General features: G+C 40.3%; 1 protein-coding gene across 5 annotated transcripts in view; it reads left to right on the forward strand.

Annotated features, from left to right (window-relative positions):
- The window catches only part of CUX1 (cut like homeobox 1), a 282207-nt gene that overhangs the window by 140289 nt on the left and 121149 nt on the right, over positions 1-20769 (forward strand). For all 5 annotated transcript variants that reach the window (XM_082328024.1, XM_082328020.1, XM_082328021.1 and 2 more), the window contains exons 5-8: positions 534-671; positions 4110-4233; positions 6189-6265; positions 7040-7106. In XM_082328024.1, the coding sequence (XP_082184150.1) occupies positions 534-671; positions 4110-4233; positions 6189-6265; positions 7040-7106 (406 nt within the window). The remainder of the gene's footprint in view (positions 1-533; positions 672-4109; positions 4234-6188; positions 6266-7039; positions 7107-20769) is intronic.

Consider the following 20769-nt stretch of genomic DNA (forward strand, 5'->3'; position numbering starts at 1 on the left):
AGAAATATTGTGTGGATGTATTGATCTGTCAGTTAAAAAAAGTATAACTGGGATCTCCATGATCAAATAACCTTTTTGAGCTCAGCTGTGCAGGAGGGCACAATTTGCTTCAGAAATTCACTCCCACAGAAGCAGAGGCATGTGAGGGACACTAGCTGTCAGTGAGCTGTGCAGTTTGATTGCTTTTCGCCCAAAAATTCTCATTTTGCAAACAAAAATTTGAAGCTCAAGACTCTCACATGCCTTGCTATTATGACTGTCTGTACCCAGGGACACGGCCTCGTGGATTAACGCCAGGATGAAGGCGGCGCACCCCAAGTTAAAGGGTAACATAGATACAATGACCCATCTCTGGTTTTTGAAGTTTGCAGGATATGATGTGAGGAACATGCAGAAATAATAACTCAAAGTAGAGCCTTACTGGCATTTCAAATCGATATCACTGGAGAAAAAAGGACACTTGTGCTCTGAACTGTGTGAGTCACAGAAGTGTTCCTGTTATCTTACATTTTATTTTACTGTCTCTTTTTCAGATCCGGTTCCAGCCTTGGATTTAGGACAGCAGCTTCAGCTGAAGGTTCAACGTATGCACGATATTGAAACAGAGAACCAGAAACTTAGGGAAACCCTAGAGGAATACAATAAAGAATTTGCTGAGGTGAAAAATCAGGGTAGGTTGCAAATGTGTTCGTTTATCAGCTTTTAATGCATACTGAAATTTGAAGACTGGGATTAAATTCAGTTTTATTTCTTATGGGTAGGGTTGACAGTAGCATTGAAATTCAGTAAAGGAAGTATAATAGTCTATTACAGCCACTTCTGTATTTATGTGTATAGGTGTGACTTTGGGTTGACTCTTTGGATTTCTGTAAAAGTTCCGTCTTGTAGCACCAAGTCAGAGAACGTAGCTGTTATTCTGCATATTCGGTTGTAGCCTTCAGCGCTACCTGAAAATTGCACCCCTGACTGAAGTTGTATGTAGACGTTTTATGAGAGACGGTGCTGCTGCTGACATCAAGCCGAATGTATGTGTGGGTGTGTGTAGCACATACCTTTTACACAGACACACACAAAAATCCAGTATTTTATACACATATACAAATCTGTACAAAATGGAACTTTTTCTGTACTCTGTTTTTCCTTGTCTAAATCTGAAAAGTGTTGCTGGAGTACATTCAGCATACATACTTTATATTTACTCTAGAGACTATCCATAGAGCAATGTAAATACAAGCTAATACTGTTTAATTATTTAAGTAAGTTTTAATGAGACCAGAGTACATGAAAATACATGAAAATCTCAATGAGATTTAAAGCCTGTTGTGTTTAAGACTGTGCCATTTTTCTTCTGATTCAGAAGAAAGTTTCCTGCACCAGGAAACAGAATTTGCTCAGTTGTACACCTGCTTGCCTATACATGGGACTTTTCATTTCCATGTTTAATACTCAGCTCTGGGTGGTGGAAAGGTAAATTTTCTAGGCATTTGGGAAAGTGTTTGGAGTTTTTTTATACCATGGAACTGTTGCACTGAAGTGGATAACATTTGAAAGCTACATTAGCAACTAAGTTGGTGCTGTTACATCTCATTTTCAGCAGAAGGAGCATATATGCAGTTATATATTTTGTTTTAATCTAGAGGGTGTGACCTATGGAGAGGACAGGTATCAGCATGCAAGGATTCAGGCTGGACTGCAAAAGATGTCATGTGAGAGCCGTAATGCTCTAAGCCCAACAGTATTTTTGCTGGAAATGTACAATAATTGCAGTTCACAGTGCAGAGTTCCTGAGGCTGTGCATCCTGTACATCCAGCATGACATAGGGGTTTGTCCCAGAAAGTGGAAGAGATCTCGACTTCCAGAGTTTTCTGCTGCAACCACTCATGAACTGGCATTTTTTGTTTTCCCCGGTGTGCGCTAACTTCCTTTTTGTTTTGCCACTGTAGTCTTTGCGTTGTTTTTCACTCCAGTGCAATAGTTTTACACTCTATTTCAAACAGGGATTAATAAGATACCCAGGGAAAAGCCTGTTGTTAGCTAAGGGTGCTTTGATCAGTTAATCTCTTTGTTTGGAGGGCTGTGTAAGAGCTATGTGGTTCCTGTAAGAACTTCTTCCAAAACTGGTATAAATGGCAGTGGCTAACAAGCTTTAGCTGACCTGCACAGTAAAGAAGGCGCTTAGTTCTTGGAGCAATGTAAAGGATTAAACTGTGCTGGTCCAACACATCCATTGTTAGGTGCCTAAAGGTAAAACCAGAATTTATTACAAAAGTCATAATTTTTCCCCATATTTGTGTGCTTCTTGCATTCATTTTTTAGTTTTGTTTCCTTTTAAAATGAAACATTAAAACCTTGTCAAGATGCAACTATATGCATTTCCATGAGACTATTTAACTCTGTGCTTCTCCATGTGCCCCAATACTTCTGCAGATTTGTGTTTCTCCAGATACCTGAATACTTTTGCAGATTTATGTCTGAAAATACCTGGAGCAAAGGTGTCTCCAGTACAAAGAGTACATCATTTGTACGCATGAATGAGCATCCTTTTGTCTGTCTGAAGGAGCATCCTTTGCTTATTCAGGAAAAGATCAGAATTTGTATTACTTCCCGGATCTCAGAGAAGAATTTCCCTTTGCTTAAAAAAAAAAAAAAAAAAAGTGACATGTCCTTTTCACAGCTTATTACTCAGTAATGAGCCTCATCTGATTTTTGCACAGCTAGCAAAATCCTGCTCCTTCCTTCAACAGTAGCTGCTTTGCTGGCAATCATTTTTACCACTCTTCCCCCTGTTTTTTGTGGTCATGGTGGCCCAAGCTGCCTTTGGTGTAATTCCCAGCGAGCAGACGATGTCACCTGCTATCTACTGTCTGGCTTTACAGTTCTCTAGTCAAGTCTAAAAATCCAGACTTCGATAGCATTATGCATGGTTTTGTGTGATATTGTTGAGATTTTTTTTCCCAAGTCTGTAGGCTTTACTTTTTATAGTAGAGTTCGTCTTTCTATGATGTTTCTGCAGAATGAGAAACTTCTTATGTCCAAAGGTGTTTTTTCCCAAAGCGTTGTTAATGGCGTCTGTTAATAAGCTGATGCCTTTAAACCACTGCATCTCTGTGTAAGTCCACTGAAATGTACTGCTAGCTGCGAGTCTTCTGGCAGTCTAAGGCTTTTTCCAAATTCCATTATTGTTACAAAGCATACTCTGGTGAATGTCCTGCTTTTCCTCTTATGAGCCCTATAAGGATCCAGTCCTTTCCTGTGGGTGGGATCCGAAGGGCTTTCACGTAGGAACGTATCAGGGCACAAAACAAGATGCTGTCCATCAGAGGCTGCGCCGTAACTCTGCAGGTTTATGCATCTTCTCTCATCCGTTACTGGGTAAATGCAAGATAGCTTTTCTTTATCTGAGAGAAGGGTTTCTGCAAATTCCCTGGAAGGCTACAAGTGCACTCAGAAAGTTATAGTTAATGCTTGTGCATAAAACGCGGTGTCGATGACAAGGCAGTTAGAGCAACTAGAATATGAAGGGCTCCAGAGTGTCTGTTGAGTCTGATCTACTGTTAATACAGCAGTTAAATCTTAACTGCCGTATTTTTCATCAGTTGTGAAGCAGAACGTAGCTGTATCCCAGATATGTGTTCAATTAGTGTTAGATTGCATCTGTGCATGAACCATAGTAAAACTGCCTCTTTTTACATGAGCACAGTTATGTGAATTAACTGTCCTATGTGTAAATGCATACTTAAACCTACACTGGAACTTTATTAATCTCCACTCGGCAGTAAGCTAATTTGAGACTAGTCAATAAAGTGATATTATATTTTGCAATTGATTTCCCCTCCCCCCCCCTTTTTTTTTTAAGTCATGTTAGAGGAACCTTCTTCACTCTGCTTTCCAGCAAACTCCATTGATCCTTCTCAACCTAAACACTTAAAGTTCAATTTAACATTTAGGGAGTAAAAGGTCTCCAAAGGGACTCATATCCATTGATTTTGTGTCAGAGTTGAAGAGCTAAAGTTTAAAACACACTGAGCCTACAGGGTAAAGAAAGCCTTGTGTTGTGGAACCACGTGGAGCTGCGTAAACTCATTCATCCCCTATTGTTTTTCTGTAGAGGTTACAATAAAAGCACTTAAAGAGAAAATCCGAGAATATGAACAGACCCTGAAGAACCAAGCGGAGAATATAGCCCTTGAAAAAGAACAAAAGTTACAAAATGATTTCGCGGAGAAGGAGAGGTGAGTGTGCATGTGTGCGTCTGTAGGTACTGTAGAGGAGGAGAGATGTATTTTTCTGTTTAATCTTCCCAGCCAGGACTCTCTCTTCAGTGTACTGAGACAGCTCATATATTGAGCGATTCTGGTGATTTATGTGTTTGACACGGAATCATTTGATACTCAACTTTGCACAGAAAAACAATGGTGAAAGTGTGGAAGTAAAACAAGGACAGATTGTTTCTTCGCGGTAGTGTTGTGGGGGGGGCCGTCATGTTCAGAAGGGTGCAAACCTGCTTTTATTCTTCACTAGCTGTATTGTCCTTTGTGACACTAATCTTTCTCCGTTAGCCGACAGTGTAATTCAGTCTGCTGTGTCCGCTTTGTGTGTCACAGTACCATTGTACAATCTGTACAACCCTGAGCTGTTTTAAGATGAAACACTGTACCCAAGAGCCTGGGTAAAAGATGCATCACCCCTGCTCCTATGGTAATGTCTAAGAGAGGGGATGTGTTCCTGAATTATCCTGAAAAGGTTTGCATATTCCTACATGTCAAAATTAAGAAGTATTTTTGATTATTTATTATTGATTTTTGGAAGCATCTCAGATGCATTTCTAATCTTTTGCAAATGAGCAGGGAATGTTTGAATCTTGTAGGTTAGTGGACAAACAAATCAGGCAAGACAAGACCAAGGGTGTTAAGAGGGAGTTCTTTCAGGCTGCGTTCCCTACCTTGCAAATTTATTTCTTCCATGGAGCAATAACACTGAAGCTATAATATGTTCAACTTAGTGTGGAAACCCTTCCGTTTACCTGAGCTTTTTAGTTGGTGGGTTGGTTGTTTAAATTCAGGTCCGAGTGGGAAGAATCTACCGGTGAATGCAAAGCTTTTTTTTAATTCATCGATATCTGCGGTTACTTTTTGATAAGTAGCAAGTAAGTGCAATTTAGATACGCTTAAAAATAAAATAAAATGGCAGGTTGTGGAATGCAAATAAAAGTGTGTGTAAGAGAGGTTTTGAGTTCTCAAAGTATATAATTTGGTATGAAGGGAACTGACACATGTTTCTCGCTGTAAATAGTTATTAACCTGGTCAGCAGTGTTGGAGAATAAATTTATGCACCCTATGGCACACAAGTAGGCTGCTAGTAGTTTCATAAGCCATTTCACAATTCTGAAATCTGCAGAATATCTTAAAAGCAATATCATAAAAAGCAGCAACTCCTGGGAGATGTTGTAGCAACTCCCTTTCAAAGATGAGTTTTATAACTCCTGTAGTCTAGCCTTTAGCAAAGAGTGTAGTGACTATATGGCCAGATGATGTTAAAACATGTATAACTGACACAAACAAGAAAATATTGCCTGTCGGCATAAGAAATGTGAGCATATTAAAGGTTTGCTCATGTTATATAGAAAATATCAATGTGAGATTTGTTTTGAAATATGTGTGTTTTTTTTAAAGAGTAGCTAATAATATTACTGCATTTGGCATCCATTACAGCTATGATGAAACAGCTGCCGCATCTATTCACTATATCAGTTATGGCAACAAATTTCTTCATCATGACAGTAAAATGGAAATGTATCATTCTTCTTGTACTAACTTTGTACAACAGAGGGTGCTTGGTGACAATTTTCTTAATGTGTGTGACATTTCCAAAACAAATTATGCTCAAGAAAACCTTCCACTAAAGTTGTCATTTATATAGCAGTCAACTCTTGTATAATGTTCACAGCTTATGTTATGAGGTGGCTACACTGTTAAAATTTTAATAAGTGGGACTGCAAAGTATGAACGGTATTGCAATGTGACATGATTTATGGGTCCCATTGAAGCACCTTGTAGTCTGTGTGGTGTTGTCAGTTGTCTGATTACAGTTGAGACATTTAATCACTCTATCTTCCAAATTTGCAAAATACAAATAAATTTAACATGCTTACAAGCTCTGTTCTCACCCCTTCTCTTTCCTTTATAGAAAATTGCAGGAGACACAGATGTCGACAGCCTCGAAGCTGGAAGAAGCCGAACACAAAGTTCAAGCTTTGCAAACAGGTTTGGCATTGCTATTCTGACCTATACCAATGATCAGGCTGGAGGTGAGAGGACAGAGATCACTAAATGTGTCAGGACTGTGTGAACCAGCTCTTGCAAGTGCAGAGAGATTCAGCAGAGCTTGAACGTGCTTTGTAACGCTCGTGTTACAGCCAGCCTATTGGTAAATACAGTGGACAAGGCCAAGCATGAAACATGTACAGCATTAGAGCATCACTGCAATTAAAGCAGGGCATGGAACTTTTCATGCATGTTGTGTTTTGCTCTGGTTTCACACATTTCTGAACTGTGATAAATACATGTAATGATCTGGGTTCACTATGAACCCAGTTTCTACCACTGTGTCCTGCCTGTTGCTATGACTTGCTTGCCATTAATTTTCATTTCTGCATACTTACAGATTCCAGGTCTGGACACATTTGGTTTTGTTTACTATGAGAACACAAGAAATTTTATTCCCTGAATTACTGCAATAAATATTTCAAATGAATAAGCAGTTTAGCCAGCTTAATAAGAAATTAATAACGTCTAGCTATGCTAAGCAGAAACTGGACATTTTTGCAACGTAAAAGAAATACCATAAGAAGTTGTGAAAAATCAAAAGCTATGTTTTTTCTAAGTCATAATGGTTTGCCTAGGTAGAAAGATAAAGCAAAGAATTTTTCATCAGGAGGTGTACAGATTTATTTATGGCTGAATAAAAGAAAAAGGAGTAGTCTTTTTGCTTTTCACTGCTGTTACAGTGCTGTAATGCTTCATGTTTATGCCTTTTAGCCTTGGAAAAAACCAGAACAGAGCTATTTGATCTGAAAACAAAATACGATGAAGAAACTACTGCAAAGTAAGACTTCACTGTTTTCTTTCTATGTCTTCCTTCAGGGTATCACTGCTTTTTTGTTTTGCATCTGTCTGTTGGAGACAGACGAGATGGAAGAGGTTCAGGAGTCCAAATTTGAAAAACATGGTCATAATTTGGCCTCCTATAGAGAGATTATTAGTTTTCATATTTTCTTCCACCCAACAAGACACTTCTCTTGGCACACATGCTGCTTCATTCCTGGTTTCATTCTCAGGTGCTGCATCTACTATGTATCTCGTATACTATGTATCTCTTACACTTTATTTAGAAATAGGGCCATTTCAGAAATAAGATATTTACCGTGATCTTCCAATCTTGGTGAAAATAAAGTTTAGTTTAGTAAAGGATTTCTGTTTCACAGGCAGGCACCCTAGTTCTTTTTGCTTTTGGGGTAGCAGTCATCACTCTGTCAAATTCACCCCAAATTACAGAGAGTAGCATTTTTGGCAGATTTTTCTTGTTTTCAAGTAGAACATGAAGGTAATCTCAAAAATATATATCCTTGTCTTCTTAATGGCTACTGTTTTCAATTATCCCCTGGTTTTATTAACAATCAGTGCAGGAAACAACAAAAGAGAGACAGACTTCTGCTCTTTTTCTTTGAACCCTTCATATTTAGGGAGAGTTAGTAATGAGAAGGAATTCTCATGATCAGCAGTATTAAGCCCAAAGAGTCATTTCTGTGTCTGGAAATGGGGTGGATGGGATGGGAAAGAAGCAGCCATTTCAGATGGGTGTCCCTGGCCTGCTGTAAGGGCAGGGGTTGGAAGATGCGTCTCATATCCCTGTGCCCACTGCCCGCGTCCGGCACAGCAGCAGCTTCACCTCCACTTCCAAGTAGGCAGGTGATCGGGTGAACAGAGAGGAAGACCGTTGCTCCTGCCCTTACCACCCATTCTGGTACAGGAGAGATGGTACGGGAAGGCTGTTGGGCAGTCGCCGTGTTGGGGCAAGAGAAACTATAGCCTAGGCTTGATGGGAGGAATGACATGGTCTTGGTTTGGTCTGTAGGCAGGTGCTTTCTGGTGTGGCTCATGGCAGCCTAGATGATACAGGTTTTTCAAAACCAGTCAAATTGGCCACAAGTTTTAATTTCTTAGCGTGTGGTTCTGTGAGCGTTGAGGATCCAGTTCCCCATTGAGTACATGGGGAACTTGGAGCTTACAAAATTCAGTCCATAGTAGTTAAGAATCAGCGCTTGGAGTTTAAACACCTTTTACATCATTCAGGGTAATCTATTAGGTAAATTTTGGTTTTGCTCTGCAAGTCCAGTTTCCTTTGAGTTCTGTATAAGGTGATCAAAAGTATTTTTGTTCCCTCAGTGATTTCATCCTTCTCTAGGAGACGCATATTAATGATGTTTCTGATGGAGCCTTAAATTACTGCAGATTGCCTTTATTATTTTTTTTTTTTCTGCACGTAACTGATGCTGGCAGCTCTGTTGCTGTTATTTTGTCTTGCGGTTGCTTCTGCGGGAACAGTCAAGAGATCAGGGCTCAGTGGTTGTAGGCACTGAACCTAATAACCCCTCACCCTTTTTAATGTCTTTATTTGCAGAATGTTTGCTTCATTTTTTAATACTATTTCCCTAAGTACTGTAATTTATCTTATACTGAGCAAAGGATGTACTCTAAAATGTTTGTTTGTGTTTCTAATGTGTTTCATTCTTTCAGAGAGATTCACGCGGGAATGTTTTCCTATGATCTTGAATATGATTCTTAATATATATAGAATTACATAAAATTAGTAGCATCTGCAGTAACAAGAAGTTTATTGTGTTATGTAGTAGAATGATTGTGAAGGCTGGGTCTAGAATATAGTGATCATGGAGCTGAATCCTGAAGCAGACATTAAGCATGTACTTTATCTCCCAAACTAATGTACTGTGAAAACAAACTTGTAGGACCTAATAACAGCAGAAATATTTTATCATTGTTCTGGATATTTATGGCAGGAATAGTTCTTGCATAACAGTCATCCGTAGCGTTTGTAGCCCAAATTTTGCAATATGGAAATCTAGAGAAACATGAAAAGGGAACTGAATGTAGATGGTGAAATTGTCATCTATTTTAATTGTAAAAGCTGGGGGAACTGTTGAAAAAACACCAATAAAAACGGTGAAAGACAGTTTGATTCTTTTCTAAAAAGAATCCCTCTTTTGATCTAAGTCTGAAAAGCTACTTGTATTGCCAATTTTAATTTTATGTTTTAAAAACATGTGATTTTTATCTTAGGCCAGAATTGTTAGTTTTACAGACGCTTATTTGATGCAGATGAATTGGAGTGCCTTCAGGAAAAAAAAGATAATTGTCGATTTTTTTTTAAAGCCAACAGTGCTTTTAAGATCTTCAGTTTTGGAATAAAGCTGTCTTTCAACTGTTTGTAACTTCGAAAATCTTTGAAACGAAAAAAAAAAAAAGCAGCAAAAGAAATCCATAGTAAGGCGTGTTCAGCATCAGCATTAAGGAGTCTGGATTTTGTCCTAGCAACTGGTTGACTGGTTGTTGTGATCTTAAAGTTGGAAATCATTCTGTCAACTTGTTTGTTTATCTTTTCAAAATGTCCCCGTTCAAAGTACTACCTGCAAAGTGAGGTAAAGAGGTACCGTCCGAACTTGATGCTAGCAAGGCATCTTCAAATGAGATCAATTGCTGAAATTAAAATCTTCAGATTAGCTTGTCATCCCTGTCTATAAAAATCCCCCGTTGCCTTTGCCAGCGAGCAGGTAACGCGCGTACAGCGGGAGCGGAGGTGCTGCCCGTGCCCCCTCCCCTGGCCCCGGCGGCCCGCAGATACCCCGCGTGCAGGGCGCTGAAGGTGTTAATGACAAAAAGAAGTTTATTATGTGCAGTCATTGCAGTCTGTCAGCTGGAATATCAGAAGCTGAATTTGACAAGATGGCAGCAGCAAAGTTTTCCATGTGTAGGCTTGAAGTAAAATGTAATTAGCCTTTATGTGCAGAACAAGGATCCATTGATGAATACAGCTGGTCTTTGTTTTCTTCTGTCATTGAGTGTGGGAGGTAAAAGTGTTCTTCTTCATGTTTATTAATACAAGATTCCTTAGACAAATGGCAAGCACAGTTTAATATTTGTTGGAACACAGAAGGGCTTGCCAAAACAGTTGTTGTGTAAGAGGATTTCAAGGTTTTCAGATTATAATCATCTCTGGGTTAAATAAATGAATGATTACTCTGCCTTTTTCAATTAAAGAGGCACATCCTCTCTCGAGGCCTGATACTGATTTTGTTTGGTGTCCCACACGGTTCTATCAGCAAACCTGGATTTAACACACACTAATGAGCTTGATCTGGAGATTCTATCAGAGCTGGAACTGAAAAGCAAACTCAGACTGGAGTTTCAGGAAAATTCAAGAATGTTGGGGTTTTTTTTTTCCTAGTGCAACAGATTATTTTTTTTTTTCCTCCTTGGTAGAAAAAGAAACATTCTTGTAGGCATTTCCTTCATTTTCTGGGGACAAACTGTTCTCCTTGCTAACATTGCTTTTTTACTTCTGGTTCACTCCAGAGTCCAAGCAAGTGTTTGGGATTCCCAGCTGAGCTGTTAATGCTCCCAGCCAGAATGGTCAAATTCCAGTTTTAGATGAACTCCAGAGCCACCTCTTTGCTCTGACCCCTCCTCTCCCCCAACCTAAATGAATTCTAATTGGAAAAGGATCTTCGGTTGTAGCACATACAGTAGGCTTGTTACATTACTGTTAACATGTGGGTTGAGGCTCCCTGCCTTTGATGAAAGAAAATATCGAATTTCACTGAAATGCTACATTTTCACCAGTAAATGTTAAGTAGTCTTGTGAGGATTTTAGGTGCTGCCCCCCCTTCTGCAGTACAAAGCCTTCATAAACAACACAAAGCAAAAGATGTTTAGGTGAAGGTTGTCAGTCAAAGCAGCTCTGCTACCAGTTCTGTTGCCTGTATGGTTTTCTGAAAGATGCAGACTTTTTGTTCTTCTGAAAGTAGCGTATGCCTAGGAAATGCAGTGGAGGAGGAGATTTTCATATTTACTAAAGGAGTCATCCTAAAACAACTACTTTCAATAACTGGTAGAAAAATATTTTGCCTTCCAGTATATGAAGCAGAGAATTGCTGCCCTTTTATAGATTAGACTCTTTATTATCTTTTTTGGCAACAGAGCTAAGGGTGACACAGGAGGACATATTGGTATAGCGTCATTAAGACTGTACACTGGTGTAATATTGCAAATTTCCCCACCGTATAGATCCAGCTGACTTCTGTTAATCCTGGGCTGCATTTTAATGAAAACTAAATCTGGAAATGAACAGAGTGTGGTCGATAGAAGTGCGGTCTGCGAGCTGGCAGTCCCTGCTTTACGATAAAGGAGAGTTTTTCATTGTTTTCAGGCCTGAACCTGTAAACTTGACTCGCGAGATTTCAATACCTGTATTTAATACTTCTTTTCTTGCAGTGGTCATAGACCTCGGTCAGCGAGGTTGGGGATAGCGGGGTGGGCACTGTGCACGTCTCTCTTACAAAGGCCATCTCTGCCCTAAAGAGCTTACGGCATGATATCATGACAACGTAAAAAGTTAATGGAACAAATAGGTAGAAGCTCAGAAGTGGGAGGACAAAGTAATGCCTATTTTCATCCCTATAGCCCGCTTGAAAATAAGTCCTCAAGTAATCTGCAGAAAGTCCGAGGTGGGTGACAGATGGGGAGTGCTGGGGCAGAGGCAGGCGATGGTGGCAGGCAGGCGGGAGGGACAGCGGGCAGGTAAACAGCTCCTCGTGTTACCTGCGCGCATGCGCAAGGCGCTCGAGTCCCCGGTTGTGGGGAAGGGAAGAGGTTTCATGGATTATATGCCAAAAATACAGTAACAGAGGGGGATGTCTGTGGTTTTTGGCTGTTTGGGTGAAGGGCGCTCCTCTTCCTTACTCATTATCAAACAGACCTGTTCTTCAGGCATTAGACTAGAATAAAATTGTAAAGGTGTGGCTTTCTGCATGGAAGGAGTGTAGTATTGGGCTTGAGCACAGAGGACCAGTACTTTTAGAGAATTCACGAAGAATTATTTCTGCCTGAAGTTGTGTGGTGGAATTGGAGTTCAAGAATTCATGTGAAATCTTCTGTTACATTGGGGCAAATCTCAGTTAACTTAGACTTCAGGGGAATAATTCCCAGTATACAGTGAGAATTGAATTTGGCCTATGAAATATTTACTTTAATTTTTTTTAACAAATCTTTCTTGTTTAAGTGCTGGCTGGTACCAATATATCACTTCTCAAATGTTTGTAGTCTTCCATTTTGATGGTGCTCAGGGTCAAACTGAATAAAAAATAAAGTCGTGCTCCCTCCAGCATCACATAATTACTGTGATAGATGGTCTCAAATGCTGCTTCCCCCCATTGGGCATGAAATACTGTTGTTAGGGTGGCTGCGTTGTACATGACATGAAATAGCTTCTATTTGCTGTGCCTTTAAGGTCTTAAAGTTTCCTATTTCCTGTTCTTTTGATGAGTCATTAACTTCTAATGGTCGTCTCTGGAATTATTGCTGTATTTAAAGTGATTTCCCTAAAAACAGGAGATGGAGAACTTCATAGGCCACGTCTCTTACAGCTTTTTCTCTTCTTAAATTTCCTAGTCATTCTGCCACCAGTGAAACCCCAAGAGTAGTGATAATGGGAGGATCAGAAACCAGGGAAGATGTTATAGAGAAGTAATTTTATTTTTAAGAAAATAAGGGGAAGAAAAATTGAATGTCTTAAATCTTACAGGAAGGTCTGTCTGTATTTTACAATTTGAGATATTTGTTAAAAGTTTTAACTGTGCCTTATGCAGAACTCAACAGGCTGAAAGTCACTATGTAACATTAATATTTTGCTTAAGAACCTAGAAATGAAAATGAATGAAAATACTTCGGAGATCTGCTTCTTATTTTGATCTAAAGCTCTTGTGTGAAATAGGCCTCGAAACCCCATGTGCAAACCAGCCTTTTTTGTCAAATTTCTGGTTCAGCCTACAGTCAAACCAGAAAAGTTGCAAGATAGTATGCTGTGGGGAGCGTATTACAGTGTTACCGTAAAACACTTGCCTTTGTGAAATACTGAGTGCTTGCTTTGAAATGTTGCCTTTGCTTTTGAGTAGGGAAACTGAGGCATAAAGAGTAAGCATAACACTCGGAGCCAACCAGTTTGATCTTGGCTGGAGTCTAGAAATGTGCAGACATGAGAATCATAAACCACAAACTGGCAAAAAGATTTTTTTATTTTTTTTCTAATTTCAAAGGGTGCATTTCTGAGAACTCCATATAAATGGAACATTTAGTTTGTAGAAGTTAGTGCTGTAGCTGGGCTGTATTGTCTCTTTCCTTAGACTTCTTGTAATGCTTGCAATTAGTTAATGTAACTTTTTGACAGCACAGAAGTGCCCTAGGTCCTTTCAGGGTTTTTTTTTGTTTGTTTTTTTAACCTGGAGTGAGACTGTTCAGTTCCTTTTTCTAGTGTAGCCTAGAAGCTGGTGTTATTTAACATCCCAAAGTAGAAAAAAATAGCCTTAGGGTATTCCAGCATACTCTAGTCATTACCCTGCTATCTGTAACCTTGGGTTAACATGAGAGCCTTAGATGGAAATCTTTAAATAAATGCAAAGTACTGCATCAAGGGGTCTTACGCTGCTGTGCCAGCCATGCTGTTGGTCATCCTGACCATGGTTGCAACTGCGGCTCCTTCCTGGGCATGAAACCTCATGGAAGAGGCTGCAGCATTCTTGGTGCATGAGTCTGCATGAAATCACAAGGGGCAGAAGCGTCCCTGTCCTGCCTGTTCTCACTTGCTCTTGCTGGAGCCAAACCTCTTCAGGCTATTGCAAGCTGCCTCAGTCCACTGAGCAGAGGCACCACGAGCATGTTCCTGCAGTCCCAGCCTGCCAGCAGGAACTCGCTTTCCCTGCGAGTCCGACCAAAGGACAATCCAATTTTTTAAGCCATCTTGCCACAGTAGCTCATTTTATCTGTAAGAGCAGAACTCTGTAAGGTGCCTGGGAGGGCTTTGTGGGAAAGAAGAGTGAGTTACAGGGAAGGAGCAGCCTTCTCACAGCAGCACATCTGCCCCCAAGCATGGACGAGGTCCTTGGGCCTCTGTGCCCCAGTCAGCTGAGCTTGGTTTTCAGGCAGCCCTTTCATGTATGCCTACAGATTATAATAGTCTCATTTTTTTGAATGCAAAGTAGCAAAGCAACAGAGTTATTTTGGTACAGTACCACTTCCTTGTGAGGTCTCGTCTGTGAAAGCAAGGAGGGCACGTGGTTCTGCCGTGGCTCCTTCAGCACAGCTACTGCTGGGCTGGGATCATGGGGAAGGCAATCAGGATAAGTCCTTGAATCATCAGAAACAAATGGTTCATCTGTTTTCAATCGAGACCTGCCCTGTATAGTATGCAGGGTTACCTATTTCCAATCACAAAGCAAAGCTCTTCATCAGGCTCTAAGTTAAACTGGCAGTCACTGCAGTAGTCGTCTCTACCTAGCCTAGTGTGTAGGCTTTCTTTACTGGCGTTTACTTCAAACTCTCCTTGTGCTCTGTAGATGGATTCCAGCTGTTTTTCCCACTCCCACATGACAACAGTGCAGGCGAAAAAATGAGTCATGTAGTGTGTGTTGTGCTCCTTCATTTAATGGAAAGAGATGGCTGTCCTGAAAGAGAATGGAAGTTCAGGAAACTTGGTAAGGTCCCAAGCACCAAAACTCTGTATCCTGAAAAAGTCTCTTTCTTCTGCCTTTATCTTCTTTCCCTTTGCAATCCAAGTGTTTGCTGTGAGAGTTGGTGGACCTGCTCTCCCATGTACCCTGTTGCTTCATACAGACGGCTTTCACATTCCTTCAGTGCTTTCATTTTATTTTTTGTTTGCCTCTTCCAAGAACAGGAAGATGTGTACCATCCCTGTCAGTGGCTATATCTGGCAGAACCTTCAGGGAAGTATCCCTGTGCTGTTTCCTCATTAGACAGGTTTGTCAGCATCTCACTGAATGTATACCTAAATGTGTCTGGTCCCCTCCCTGCCTTGAAATGTTACTATGACGCCACAGCTATAAGCCACCTTACTACAAAAACAGGGACATTATCTTCTCCACAGTTGCTTTAAAAATAAAAAGTATTTCTGTTTTGTGTTATCAATATTAGTACTGTTGACATTGGGAACTTTGGGGTGTTCACGTTACTCAGGGTAAAGGCTGCAGAATGAAATCCTCTGGCTGCATCGCTATACAGGCCATCCCTGCTGCCTTCATGAGGGCTTTGAAACTTCTGGCAATTATTTCTCCTGCCCACCCCCATGTAAATTTTAGACTCCCATTGTAACCCTTATCCTCGATACCTATGACAGAGGCAGCGCCGGGAGGGAAGCGTCTGTGTTGGCATTAGGTGCAGGAGTCACCCTCAGCGCTTGCATCTCTGCATCTGCCCCATGCCCTGGTTGCAGGAGAAAAGGGGATTTTGGTCTGCAGACTTTTAGCAGTTTTGGCAGTGATACGACATGGGATGTTTATAGGGACTGTCTCATGAAGTGGTCCAGAAACAGTGGCATTTCTGGTAAACGAAAGACTTCTAGAGAAGCAGTTGCAGCTTGGAACAGGTCAGCGTGCGGGTTGGCCGTGCTGCATGCAGATGTCAGAGGAGCATGTCCTGTCTAGTTAAGCCCCTTCTAATAATCCTGGAGACATGACTTGATGGGACCTAAGAAATATTGTCTCATTTACATATCCTCTGATCTCAATTAAAAGACAATAACGCCATGTGGGATTGCAGTTTCGTATGCCACAGAAAATACCTGGCATGATGAAATTGAATCTCATTATCTTGATGAAATTTTTTAAAAATATGTTTTAATGAATGCATTTTTTAAAGTAGTATCTTTGAATAAGAGACTAAGAATCCCAAATATAAGGAGCTAGGAACCAGGATTGAGCACCAATTCAGGGATTTGGAAGAGAAGGATGTTGGCCAGCTCGTGGAGCAGAAGGGATAAGGCAGTATGGTGCAGCCGCTAAAACCAAGAAAAACAATAGACAACATGCAGGCCTGTTAATAACTTCATTAGCATTCATGTAAAGCATTAAATAAACAAATGCATTTGCAATCCTGTAAGCCTGATATTATTAACCCTTAATGTTTATCTAGTGTGTTTCTGCAGGGGCAGATCATAGCAAAGGCGATGATTTTGTGCCTGTGACAGCCTTTCCTCCCATTTTTTTAACGTGTTGAGAAACTGAGTCACAGGGAGGTTGGCCAAGGACACGGAGGGCAATCAGTATTACAGCAGGAATCAAAACTAAGAAATCAAATCACTGGAGAGAAGAAAGGACTACTTCTTCCCTTATTTTGCTTAGATACAGCTTCTTGATGCCCGGAATAAACCCTAGCTGATTGAATCTTGCTTGCAAGATTTAAATGCCTGTTCATAACAAATTTTGAACAAAACTATATATTTGAAGCTCTGCCTATAGGGATGCTAATCTTTTGTAGCAGTTTTTCAGTGGCTTGTAATAGATGATCTTCGGTTACTTGTGATCAGCAACTATACAACCTGTCTTCATTCCTTCCCTCAAACTAATGAACTTTCAATTGAATAGCGTATTTTTTTCCTCCCCCAATACAGTTTTTTATTTATTTGTGAGGGGTTTTAGGCTGGTCTGGGCTTGATTTGTTTTGTGCTGGCTACCAGGCATAAATCTCTTCAGTTCCCTGTGGACTGCACCTGCTAGATGGCAAACCTGCCCTCCTGCACCTCCTTCTGCATGAACCCATGTGGTTGAACCACTCGTAACCTGGATTGCTGGGTTGAAGTCAAGTCTGATTTCCAACTACACTAACAAGGAGATATATACATATTTTATATATATATATATATATATATATGAAAAAAAATATAGAGGGAGTACTTTTGTCCAATGGCTTACATTTTCTTCCTTTTCCTTCCTTTCATTCAAAATTCAGCACTGGGAAAAGTGGTGAATCTTTCTATTACGGTTGGTACTAGGCAGAGTTGCAGGGGAGGATTGTGAAACAGGTAACTTTCTTTGCTTGGTTTCCTCAAGAAATTGTCTTTACTGATGTTTCATTTCCTGTGTATTTCCCCGTTTATGGTATGTGGATTATTAACCTGCCTGAATACAGTGGTTACATCAGACAGATAACCTGAAGGGCACATAGGGCTTTCATAAAAATATAACACCCATTCCATCATTGTAAGCAGTGTCATCTACCAGTTGGGTTGCCATAAATTGCTGTGAAATGCACACAGCCTTAACCAGTAGTGAGCAGCGCATAACTTAACCATGGAGTAACTAACCATCTTAATAAATCTAAATTCACTCTTTGCTGGAGACACTTCGGGGAAAGTGGGAACAATTTCTACAGCCTGTTATCCCACGTGGTCATGGTAATGTAAAGGGTAAGTAGAGTTGGTCTGTGGAGAGATTGCTATACCCTGCTCTGTGTTTCACCCTCTATGTTTGGGAATCTCTGTCTCATGTAAAACAAATAGAAAGCACTGCCAAGTAGCCGGTTTTGCAGCCAGAGTGCCCAGCATCCTTGTTCAGGGCCATCATTAAAAAATTTCATGAAACAGCCTTAAAAATGAAAAGTTTCCTTTCTGAGAGAGAGAGATAATTGAACTCATTGATTTGTTTCACGGTTTGTTTGCCCTTTCATTCCCTTCCTGAGGTGCTGTTTGTTGAGGAATGTCTCCAATTGCCAGAAAGACAGTGGGGTGTCTAATATTTCCCCGCCAGCTCTCCTTTCAGCCAGAGCAGAGTACTGTGGCAAGCCTACGATATGAATTTTTAATGCAGAACTTTATAACATAGCCCTTGCAGCACGGCTGCACTACTCTCTTGAGCTTTCAGATTTAATGCTCTGATGAACAGAGCACAGACTTGGGGCATTCGACAGCAGTCAGAATTAACCCCTACATTACCAAGTGTGTAGCAGTTAATTTCCCTGTAGATTAATACAGACATGGGGGGAAAGATTCCAGATGCTCCTGCATTGGAAGAGTATCAGAATAACTTGGAATTTGACTCCCAAAATTATCCGTGATATGTATTCCCTCTTTTGCTAATAATGGGAATTTTTAAGCCTATTTACTTTTCCTGAGCTCAACAATGATGCAGTCATTCTGTATTGGATGAAATGACACTGTCTTGTCCACTGTCTGATAATGACACATGCTGGTATGCTAGATGTCCATAAAGGAGAAAAAATCAAATTAGCTCTGTAATGCATCATTGTAGATTAGTTTGCCATAGGAATCTTCTTCCAGATCGTATCATTTAGTAGTTTGTCATGAATCATGATAGTTTATCTGAGGGGATTTTGCTCTGTTTGGAATATGATCTTAATTAGGTGTGGATGTTCTTATTAGTCCATCATCTTATTTACCTAGCAAGAAGTGTAGAGCCCAGCAGTGTAGATAAGTAGTCCAAATGATTACTCTTCAGGGCATTAGCACATGTTTGCCAGCGTTGAATTTCATCTGTCGTAAAGCTGCCTATTCACCTGGCTTGTTTTAGTGTCTGGACTTTTTACTCTTCTGCAGTCTTGATAATAATAATTCTGCTTTACTGCAGTTAGTGCCACTGTACCGTTCATTGGCTTTTCTAAACCATCCCTTTACTTATTAAACAATACCAGTCCTAATGTATTTTCTGGAGGAGTATTGCTCTCAAAATCCTTTAGAGTCTGTCTGTGTAGTCTTTGGGTTTTTCATAGCTGGTTCTTTTTGGTAGTAGAGCGTGTCACAGCCGGGACTGGCCTTGTCAGGGATCTTGGCAGGATTTTGTCAAGAGAAAAATGCAGCATTTGTAGGTTTGACTTTGATAATGGAGAAGGAGCCTGATGTATTTAAATTGTGGTAGGACTGGTGTAAGCCAGAGGGAATTAGAGGGGACGCAGAACCTGCAGAGGTGTTAATGGCATTCGGGAGAAAGACTTAGCAAGGAGTTTGTACTCTGGTGATGTTAAACCATTTGCCTTAAGCCCTTGCGAATGAGACATGCAAGTTGTTCTTAACTGGTACCACAGAAGTACATTTACACTTTTTAATCATAAATCAGCATCTCTGCTTTGGTGAGACATTTACACATTTGTTTCAGATGAGGTCTTTTAAACAGCTTGTCTTATTGATTATAGACCCAAGATTGTCTTTACTTCCTCCACTGTTATTACTGACTCATGAGATTAAGGTTTTCAAGGCTTGTTACCAAATGCAGAGAGATCCCGTTGTTTCATTCAGTAGTTCTAGGCATCTATTAACTTCACTGCTATAAAAAAAGCACTGTATTTTGATAGAAAATTTAGTTTAAGACTTTGGCTTATGGAAAGGACACCCCTGTTTTCATGTACTGTACTAGTAATTAGCTCTACATCTTATTTTTGTTGTGTCAAGCGTGCTACCTAAAAGAAGGCTGATGACTCAGTTTTTCCATATGTAAAAAGGGCACATGGGGTAAGGCAGGACTTTTTTGATGTGGATAGGCTTTCAGTCCTTGGATAGAAAAGTGGAAGTGCTGTTCTGATGCTTGCATTGTAGCCTGTAAAAAGAAATGTACGTAAACAGAAGCACATAAAATGCATTTGCTGACCATTCATTTGAACAGTGCCATCCATTAGGTCATTCTGTGATGAATGGAAATACTCTCCTTTCCTGGAGACCACACCGAAGGAAAAAAGATGCATACGGCATCTGTCATAATAACGATGCTGTTATTACCACTGACTGCCCCATAGCACGGGCATTATAACTCACTGCAATGGGCAACTTTAATCATTAATCATCAACTTTAATCATAGCATTTTTCATTGTTTTACCTGTGTGGTGCTTTAACGTGGGAGTCTTCTGCTTTTACTGAGCCAAAGTGGAAATATTTATTTAATGAGTTGTAGCAGATTTTTATATGCATAGTGGTAGAGTTGAGGAGCGTGACTCATAGGAAGTAAAAAGATCAACAAATTCAGTGAGTTTAACTGTTTCAAGTTCCTCGCCACTGTCCTTCCCATTTGGGGGAAAGGAAGGAGAGGAGCAAGAGGCAGTCTCCCAGCCTGGATTCCAGAGAGCCTTTGCCTGATTCTCCCGGTCTTGACCCAGATCCTAGTGATGAGCAAACAGGGGGTCTTCTATAGTGTCTCAGCTTAGGCGCTTTCAGTGATGCTCGCTTTCTGTGGCTTTGAAGTTTGCCTGCGTGGCTGGAACGATCTTTTCCTGTTACTGACCCAAGATAAAACGTTGATTTTTTTTTTTTTTTTCATTGCATGTGATCAGAGGAAAGTAGCTGCTGTAGTAAGTTACACTTTTTAATTACAGATTTTTCTGTTGAGATATGCAGGATCTGAATCAGGAGGCTGTATCTGGACTTGCTTAAACTTCGTGCTCAAAGCCAGAATTAATTTAAGTTTGACTTTTAAAAATGCAAGGAAATGACTGGAATGGCTTATATTTTTAGGCCAGAAGTTGTAATAATTAAATTGCAGCAGAGTGCATGATGTTGGTGTCTTTGAAGATCATGGTAAGAAAGTATTCCTCGGTAATACACAGTAGCACTTCTAATAACTTTACAGTCCTGGGTCGGTTTAGATTTGTGGAGCCAATACGGAAATGTGCATTAGCATTGCAA

The sequence above is a fragment of the Platalea leucorodia genome (assembly GCF_965183815.1).
Source record: "Platalea leucorodia genome assembly, chromosome: 16".
NCBI classification, from domain to species: domain Eukaryota; kingdom Metazoa; phylum Chordata; class Aves; order Pelecaniformes; family Threskiornithidae; genus Platalea; species Platalea leucorodia.